The sequence below is a fragment of the Onychostruthus taczanowskii genome, unplaced genomic scaffold (assembly GCF_017590055.1).
Source record: "Onychostruthus taczanowskii isolate IOZ18803 unplaced genomic scaffold, ASM1759005v1 scaffold66, whole genome shotgun sequence".
NCBI lineage: Eukaryota > Metazoa > Chordata > Aves > Passeriformes > Passeridae > Onychostruthus > Onychostruthus taczanowskii.
The window spans coordinates 280774-290844 of NW_024504344.1; the positions used below are offsets into that span (position 1 = coordinate 280774).

A 10071-nucleotide genomic window follows, 5' to 3' on the forward strand; every position below is an offset into this window, starting at 1 on the left:
AAAGACTAATTGAGTTGAGACAGCAATAACTGGACATTTCAGATGGTAAAACTGATCTAGGCAACTGTGTAGAGTTCTGCCAGAAATACCTAGATAGGTCTGAGCTGGTAGATAGCACCAGAATGCAGATGCCTTTGAGGACGTTTCACTATTCAGAATTGAAATTTCTCATTTCTGCCATAAAAAGTAATTCCTAAATAGTGATAGCTAAGGGGATCATTGAGAGGGCACTCTAGCTGCCTTTTAGGATTACAGGTGACAGATCTGCTGTTTGTATGATCCATTTGAGAGTACAATAAGCTATAATACAAGGAAGATTGTGGAGTTTTTCTGTATTCTATAAAGTGTTTACATAGGGGTGTCAGTTGTTTTCTGAGATCATTATCTGTTTGACATAAACTGAGCTGCAGGGATAAAAATATGTACTAAAGAAATCTCTACTAACTACCAGCAGAACTGAGGATTAACTAAAAATTTATCTACAAGATACAAGAAAATATATGGATCTCCTCTTGATACTCTGGATTTCTGCTGTCCTGCTGTAAGCTGGGTTCCAGAATAGGGTGTTCTAGTGATTCACAGAAGCATTGAGAACAGCTACCCAATGTTCAAGACATTGCAGAGTTATGAGAAGCTTCACTGCAGTGATTGTTGTCTTCCTGTTTGCTGTTGACAGATGCTTTTTGCTATCAGAAGTAGCTGAGCATGAAGATCTGACAGGAATGATGGAGAGAGGCTTATCCTTATGGAAGAGCTCTCTTCAGACGTAATCATATCAGTCAGGGTCTAACATATAAGAACTGTTGCTAGAGAGATCCTCATTTGCTTTTTCTGTTTTGTTGTTCTGTGCAACTCTGGGTGGAATCACAAAGGTTGGTGTTTGTTGGAGCTTTGCTTGGCACAAAAGAAAACCTTGGTGTTTGCAAGGGTTTTATTGTCACTTTCTGAAACTGCCCTGGTTTTGGTCTAAAGAGATAAAAATGACTTCTGATACTCATGTGAAAAAGCTGACATTTTGGTTAGTTTTCCCATAATAAGCATTACTGGAAGCTAAACTGTTGGCCAAGGCTGTTTTTCATCAGAAGGCAAAGAAAGTTTCAGATCACTTGGTACTTGTACTGGGCTTGTCAGTGCTTAAGTCTGGGATTTTCCAGTAAACTAGGAGCTTTCAGTCAGAGACCTTTTAATCTTTCCTTAGCAAGCAGGTTCCCTGCCATGCTGCTTCTGTTTCAAACACAGAAATGTCATAATGCCCATTCTAAAAGATGCTTGTATCAAATGTAAAGAGCTGTGACAATCACATTAATTAAGTGCAATGTATTTTTACTACTTTTATGCATTTTTGGAAGTACGCTTGGACTGTGTGGCTGATCTGCCTGTTGACCTCTTCTGATATGGAATCACAGGATCATTAAGGTTGGAAAGGACCTCCCAAGACGAGTCCAATCTTTGGCCAAACACCACCATGTCAACTAAACCGCAGCACTCAGTGCTGCATCCAGACATTTTTTGAACACTTCCAGGGATGGTGGCTCCACCACCTCCCTCAGCAGTTCTTTCCAATGCCTGACCACCCTTTCAGTGAAGAAATTCTAGCTGAGGTCCAACCTGAGTCTCCCTGGTACATCTTGAGGCCATTTCCTCCCATCCTGTCTCTGGCTGCCTGGGAGAAGAGACCGACCCTCCCAGGAAACAATCTCTTTTCAGGAGCAATAAGGTCTCCCCTGAGCCTCCTTTTCTCCAGGTTTATGGCTAAACACACCTGTCTCCCTCAGCTGTCCCTCACAGGACTGACTTTCCAGACCCTTCCCAGTTCTGCTGTCCTCCCTGGACACACTCTGGTGTCTCAATGTCTGTCTTGTACTGAGGGACAAGGTGAGAGGTGGGTTGAAACTACAGTCGATATCTGTCCTAGGAGAATTTTTCAGTGTCTCTAGTCAGAATAACCTAATAGCTAATAAAGTGTAAAAGGTCAAGTCCCTTAAGACTTCAGCATCATGTCGAGAGCAGTTATTCCTATTTGGTTTTTGTAAACATTTGTTCATCAAGATATTTTCAGAAACAAATCAGCTTAGCAGAAAAGCCTGAGAAATTGAAGTCATTTTTCATAGGGCCTTTGAAGGCTTATCTTGAATACCTCTAAATTAAAGTATTTTAAGATACTTCTCACAGTGATTCTAGAGAAATGGCAGGAAGCTTCTCAGTCCTCTAGTTTACTAAATAAAGCCATAGAGAAGCATTTCTGTTTCATCAGTGCTGCTGTGCTAGAATCTGAGCTTGCTTCTTTCTGTCTGAAGCTTTTTCTCTTAACACAGAAAACAGGCTCTTCCCTGGCCTTACTTACACTGTTTAAGCCTCATTTCACACTTCTTCTGAACATTGTAGGATTACTGCCCAGCCCTCAGCAATTAAAAACAACATACTTAGATTTATTGTTGTTTTCTAATCCTGACATAGCATTAAGTGGTTTCAAGTTTTTATGCTGACAAGGAAAATCAAAGCAATTTTTCTTTGCCGTCTCTGTCTTCTCTCTTGTCAGCCCAAAGCCATTATGCTGGAATGGGAATACAAAAGAAGCTGAAAAGAAGGGATATAAGCAAAAGATCTGTGTGTACAAAAGATCTGAATAATAGCTGATACTCCAGCGTTAATTGCACTTGTACCATTTACTTGATGGTTAGGAAGATGCTTGACAGCTGAGCTTGGATATAGCATGGAATCCAATTATTTATCTAAAATAGTAGATGTGTAGGATATGAGGAAAATAAAGAAAATGGTTTCATTAAGACAATTCACATATGAAAACAAACGAACTCCAAGCATAATCCTTGTCTAGTCTTGTTAGGTTCAAAGGGGAAGAATCCATCTCATGTTTTCTCCTTTTTTTTTGTGAAAAGAGGGAGTCACATGAGATAAAGAAGAAAATTAACTTAGTTTGTGGATTTTTTGGTGGTCTTTTTTTTTTTTTTTTTTTTTTTTTTTCCATTTCTATGAGACAAAGTGAAAGGAAGAAGGGCAACCTGAACTACCTGGTTTAGTGGAAGGTGTCCCTGCCCATGGAATTAGGTGATGTTTATGGTCCCTTCCAACATGACCCTTTCTGTGATTCTTTGAAAAGGCCTTTCTTTGCAGGGTAAATCCATTAAGGGAAATAAAAAGCTTAATATTCTTTAGTCAGACTGCTAAGATGTCAGAGAATATATATAAAAAGTTTAAATGTAAAGGATGATTTTAAAGCAAAAATATGTATTATATCTTCTGTCCACAGGAAGAATTATTTAATGTAGCTACTGAAGTCTTTGCAGCAGAAATTACCTCAACTGTCTCAGTTATCTCAGTTAATGAGGTAAAATGTACAATTTAGAAGTTTAGTATTGCTTTAGGGTGCTTTGAATAAGCCTTCTTTTTGCAGGCTGTTGCTTTGAAACAAAATGCAATTCTATAAGCTGTAAGTTCATACACAGTACTAGAATTTTCTGTAATTCTAAAAAAACCTCAAACTCATTAGCATCAGTCGTGGTTGTGAACACCATGGAATATTCAGACTCTTTAACAATTTTTTTTTAATTTATTCACCCAGACCTCCTTACAACCATCTGTATGTATGTTTTCCTTTGGGTCTTGAGGTTTTCTGTCTGAAGCTTTGGGTTTGTTTAACGCAGAGTTGACTGGAAAATGTTGGCATTATTCATAGAACGTGAATGAAGTAGAGCAGGGAGTACTGAATTGCACTGGGCAAGTTTCCTTCCCACTGTACCTTGTACTTTTCAGACAGATTATTAATTTTGAAGGGTTTGTCTGTTAATAAAGCTGAGTCGTATATATACTTTCAGTATAAGTGAAAGGTTCCTTCCTTTCTGATGTTTATTTGTTTTGCAGTTTGTGTGCTGTAAAGTGAGTCATTTTTTTGTTTAATAGATGTATTAGATCTATGAAATGAGACTCCACAAAGTCTTTCTGACAGGATTGACAGATACAGGGACGGAGCTCAGCTGCTGTAGACTTCTAAACTTGATCACAGTCTTAAAATAAATAAGTTCTATGTGGAAGGATAGTGAATGTCAGTTTTCAGTTCATTGTCAGAATAAAGGCTTTTATTACTGGCTGCTGCAGGGAAAAATACTTCTTATTCAAACTTTGCCCTTATTCTGAGGTCCTCATCACCTGAGGAACCGTAGAGAAAAGGTTTTGTAGGGATAATTCTTTGTGGGTCTTCAAAGTGCAGTTGGTTAAGTTTTTTGTTTAGGAAGCATTATACCAGCAATAAAAAATACTCATCCAGTCTTTTTAGATATGCATTTGTACACACCAAAACTGTATTTTTTTCTGTCCTGTTTATTTAGAAGAAGAAACCAAAAATAAATACAAACTCAAGCACAACAAAGTCTTTTGTCAGTTCACAAGTAATTGTGATGTGTTGTTCATTTTATATAAATGCTTTACCTGCTAATTCATGTTAGGGCTATAAATTGTTTATTTTCACTCTGGTGTTTATTTTGTTAGCAATCAATTTAATGTTAGGAACATTTTGTCAGTATCAGTAATTATTTGCTAGTGATCATTTATTAGTGATTTCCTTCTCACTCAGGACATGATTCTATGAAAAGGTCTCTCCTTGCAGTATAAATCCATTAAGGGAAATAAAAAGTTTAAGAGTCTACTGATCTGGTAGCATCATTTTGTAGAGTATTTTCCAGATATTGTCAGCCCTGAGTCTGGCTGTGGTTAGAAAGAAAAGGACAAGAACTATTTAGGCACTTGCTTTTCATATCCTACAAACTGTGTTAAAGACTACATGTAGCTAGACTTGCATGAAATATGAGAGCATAGTGGAATGATGTGTAATAAAGGCTGTTCTTCAATTTCCATTTAGGGGTCTTAATACAAATATAAAAACCATTATGAAAGAGAGGACTGATTTAGGCCGTGATTATGGTATTCATCCACACTTTTGAATCCTAACAACTACAGATTAATCTTTTAAGGTAGTTCCTTAAAAGAAATTGTCATTTTTTCCTGTTAAAATTATAGCCTTTATATTTGTGTTCTGCTGTCTTGTTTTGAAGACACTGGAACTTGTACACACACAGCAGCTGTAGAACCTTCCAATCACAAAATATTTGCCTTTTATTGCATTCCTTTCAGTGAATTTGAAGATATAAAAGCAAAATACTAGTATGTGATGACAAGGAATTTATAGATGAATGAATTGGTTCAGTACCTACATCTCCATTTTTTTCATTAATACTTGTAAGATCTTTAACTTTCCCAACTATAATTTTAAATGGAAAATTCCCATGTCCACATTTACAATGTGGATGAGTAGCCAAGTGATGAAAAAAAAAATCCTGAATAAAATTAAATATAGTTTTTAATCAATCAGTTGTCACTGCCACACGGATACTTACCTTTCTTAGGGCATGTGCTATATCCTTCAAGCTCTCTTTTCAGAGGTAGAATGTGTAATTATTTCTTCTCATGTTTTCTTTCCTGCTCTCTCCACGCCCCTCCTGCCCTGCAGTGGAGCAGATTACTACGACTATGGCCACGGACTGAGTGAAGACACCTACGACTCCTACGGTGAGTGGCTTTAGCAGCTCAATCACTGCAGCAACAGACTCTTGGCAAAAAAAAAAAAAAAATCATAATGAAAGGATAATTTCTGTGAGGCAAGGCTTAGTCCTGGTGATGGCTGCTCAGGGATTCCCGAGATGTCACAGAGCTCCTCGTGTGCTTATTGAGAAAAATGCCCTCTGTGGTCTGTTAGCTAAAGCAGTCATGGGAAACTAAAACCAAAGATGTAGGAAAATAAAACTTAAATCATGATGCATGCTGCTTTTTCATGTCACATTCAATAAGATTTAAGAAAAATACGGGGGTGGAGGACCTTTTTCCAGGAACTTTTGGCTGCCAAAAGGAAGTGCTTGTGGTGTGGCACAGCTTGCATTGAGACTTGGTACAAGGTAGGAATCTGCTGAAGCTCCCAGCTGAATTAGGGCCTAATTGAGTGTGGTTTAGCCTTGTATGGTCCTTTTGTTTTAATTCATTTTCATGCATCAGTCCTGGGAAATCAAGCAGGGAGTCATTATGTAAAGGTTAGGGAAGCACTTTAGGTAGCTAATAGACATGAGGGCAGGGGGTTACAGAAACAAAACAATGCATAATGAAGCAAAAAAAAACATATGCCAGATCATGTTGTAAAGATCACTTTTTTTCCTTTCTTTTTTTTTTTTTTTTTTTTTTTTTTTTTTTTTTTTAATATACAAGTGTGATAGTGAAAGGTTTAATTAAAGAAATCTGTAAATCTGTTACGGGTTAGCAGCATAAAGCATTTTAAAAGGCACCTTTGATTAAGGGATAAATGATAAGTCTCTGGCTAGAGATCAGAGAAATACAATCTAGGTCTCTCAAAGCTCAAACATTTGAGGGCTGTTAGTAACCTGTGTAAAAGATGTGATTCTGAGTGAGGAATGCTTCAATGACTTGAGAAATCTACTTGAAATTTTTGGAGGTTTATTTCTTTAACTCCATATGGAAGTGCTTCCTGCTTGAAACTAAAATGACTTTAACTAAGTTGTGATAAATGCACCTAATGCAGTAGTTTGCCCAACATACCTGCTTAAACTAATTATTTTGCTTAAGGAGAAAGACAGTTCATCAAATGAAGAGGTCACTTGAAATTCCTATGTCCCCCAATATTTTCAGTTGGTGTTGATAGATATATAGCTTAAATCTTCATTTCAGCATTAAAATAAACTGTTTGCTATTATAAACCTGATGTTTCTAAGACTATTTCAGTAATGCAAAATTGATGGGGGAAAAATGTATGAAACTGCTTAATGTTGATAGACTGATGGGGAGAGATATGGATTGCAATATATAAGGTAGAAAATATGGATTTTTCATTGCTTTTGCATTTAAAATTTGTTTTCTATTTATCAAAGCACAGCCACTCAGAATATTAAGTGGTGTATTTATTCAAGTTGAAAGAAAGACTAGGAATACCTTGAAGAATGATTATGGGTTGCAGCCACTGTAGTTTTTGCACATGTAAATAGTTATGCACTTTATTTCTTTAGGATATCCCTTAAAAGCAGAGTTAGATATTAATAACCATCTTCACTACATGTAAAGAACATTAGATGCCTCAAGTAACACTGCCTAGTGAGCAGGCAGTTGTCTAGTGCTGGCTGGGAGGAAATTCAGATTCCCAGGTGGTATCTCAACTTTTCCTTTGAGAAACTGAGGTGACAATCCAGAGGATGTAGGAAGAATGTCAGTGGTTTTGGCATTTGGAGCTCTGAACAGCACCAAAATAAAAACTGAGAAACAGTAAGATAACTCTTTACCCTGCTGATTTGATCAACTGCTTGAAAAAGAGCAAGTATTCCCCTTAAACTGTAACCAAGACTTCTCTTTTAATTTCATCAGTTCTTGCAGCAGTGTTTAAAAGGATATTTTTAATTCCTACCTCTGAGTCAGCTGCCAGTACTATTAGGCTCAAGGTCTTTTTTAATGTAAATCTTGCTTTCTGCGTGATGAAGAAGCACAAGAAGTTGTTACCAGATGCCCTTGGAAATCACCTGAGGTGAAAGTTTAATTCTTTCAGCCTTTCACCAAATTTGAACTTGTTCCTTTTACCTCCTAGGCAAATGTCCTGACCACCTGGGTATGATTTATAGCCTGGACTCTGCAGGCAGCCACCTACCATCTACATTATTAACAAGTAGTTAGGATGAGGCTTCTGCGAAGGGATTGTGAAACTGAACCCTTGACATATGGGATCATTGTCATCTAATTTCAGATATCTCATGTCAGAGCAAGTTACCTCAGCATTCAGATTGCAGGGGTTCTTTGAGTTCTTTTTTTAAAGACAAAGTGATGTCTACATTTATTCTGCCATACATTTGGATTCTGCCTTTAGTTTCTGGATTGCATTGGGTTCACTGGAGTGCCTGTCTGTTTATGGCAGGGCAGTTCAGCAAAAATAAGTATGGAAACACACACACTGTTTTAATGTCTGTTTTCTTTTGGGGATTTTTTTTTTGTTGCTGCTTTTTTATTTTTGTTCTTGAAGATGTGACATAGTACTCTGATTTGTTTACGTCATTAAAGTGTACCAGTACTGTTTCCTTATACTCTGCATTTAATTCTGTTTTCCTTTTTGCAACTGCCTGGCATAGTAGGTCTGACTCTCATTTAAGATAATAACTTTTGCTATTTTTTAAAATATTTATTACCATTAAAAGGTGGTAGGATTATGAATCATTAAATACAGCACAAGCTTTTTTTACAAACTTATTTTATAAACAAAATTCAAACAACCAATGTTACTTGTTCTTTTAATTTTTTTTTTTTAAATCTGCCCTCCTATTTCTTGCATTTCAGAGGAAGTGTATGTTTACCTCCAGGGAAATGGAATATCGGCCCTAGCATGCTAAAAGCCACAGGTGTTTGTAGTGATACTTGAGGCTTGGTTTGCATGTTTGAATTAGGCCTAAACTGGCACTGATGCAGAGAAACTTATTTCTGAGGGCAGCTTATTTCCTTATACATAATTCATACCTTCCATTCATTTCATCCCATTGCAATTATTGGTGTGTCTGCTACAGGAGCTGACATTTCTGTGCATTTGCAAGCAGGTCCAGCTGAATTTCCACTGCGGTAAATATTTTGTCCATTAGCCTGTCATGTTCCCTGCTCCTGTGTGCTGAGAAATCACTGTGGGATGGCTCAGAAGGATGTGCTGTACTCAGATTTCTTGTTTCCAGTGTTAAGAGTTTTACATCTTGGTTTATGTAAACAGATTGTGGCTGTTTGATTCACAGATAAGAAAAATTACATTCAACATCTGAGAATGGTGAAAAGGCTCTGACCATATTTTCTTCTTCTTTTCTTTTCTTCCTTGTAGGGCAAGAAGAATGGACCAACTCACGACACAAGACACCTTCTGCAAGGACAACAAAAGGCGTCTACAGAGACCAGCCATATGCCAGATACTGATTGTACTGTCTGATGTTGTGAAATATCCAATCTCCACCAGTCCTGTATACTGTTCAAAGTAATTTTTTCTATGAACAATCCCTTTTTATTAACTCAAAGTGCATAAAATTCTGAATGGATGGACTGAACCTAAAACATTTTGTTGAAAGAACAACCTGGACAGAAAGATATGTAAAACAAGGAACTTTGTTATTTCCAAACTGTGTTTGAAAAAATAGGTGATCAAAAAAATAACCTTTGATTAACTAGTGTTAAACAAAAAATAGGTTTACTAAATACGTTAGTCCATTCTTTTTAACATAAGTGTAACCTTTTATTTTAAAGGTTTTCAACAATTTAGTTTTTAGCTTTTATTTTCAGCCATTTGCTAGATTTTCTCTTTGCAAACATGCGTAAAAAGGGAAGCAAACTACAAATGCGAATAATGTGGTATTTTGTAACTCAAGTCTTGAAATGTTCTGTAGTGTTAAGCAAAGTTTTACCCTTGCTTGATACTAAATAAACTTTTGAAAGAAAATCAGTGTGTGTGAGATTAATTTTATGCTTTATCTTATAATAAAACTTCATAAATAGTAGTAAACAGGGAGAAGTGTTTAACAGTGATCAGCATAAAATGCTCATATTAAACATTGTGCAACTTCTTTTAAAACAAAATGGTTTAAACCTAAGTGTATCTCTCTATATACTCACAGTAGATATAAATGCTGTTTAAAATCTCCAAATGGTATGGATCTGCTTGAGTGCCACATTAAATCAAAATACTTTTGTTTAAAAATGGTTTAAAATAGCTAATGAATTTTCTGGAAAAAGATGTGACTAGTTTTCACCTTGTTGAGCATTTTTTCACTAGTGCAACTTTGGAATTTTTATGAGAATTTTGGTACCTTAATGACCACCTCGCTCCGTGCTGGAAGCAATAAACACAAAGCTTTTAAAGACTTTCTGACTTGACTAATTGAGGTCGCTTTCGTCAGAGGCAGAGGATGTGTAACCCTTAAAACGGTCTTCATTTGCAAAGGTAAATAAATCAAATAAGATTTTAATCTCACTTAAGTTATCTTAATATAA

The 10071-nt window shown here is 36.5% G+C and overlaps 1 protein-coding gene across 1 annotated transcript in view; it reads left to right on the top strand.

Annotated features, from left to right (window-relative positions):
* Window positions 1-9520, top strand: part of KHDRBS3 (KH RNA binding domain containing, signal transduction associated 3) — an 87818-nt gene extending 78298 nt beyond the window's left edge. The window contains exons 8-9 of the mRNA XM_041420806.1: window positions 5522-5580; window positions 8912-9520. Of these exons, the coding sequence (XP_041276740.1) occupies window positions 5522-5580; window positions 8912-9003 (151 nt within the window). The 3' untranslated portion in view covers window positions 9004-9520. The remainder of the gene's footprint in view (window positions 1-5521; window positions 5581-8911) is intronic.
* The last annotated feature ends 551 nt before the right edge of the window (window positions 9521-10071 follow it).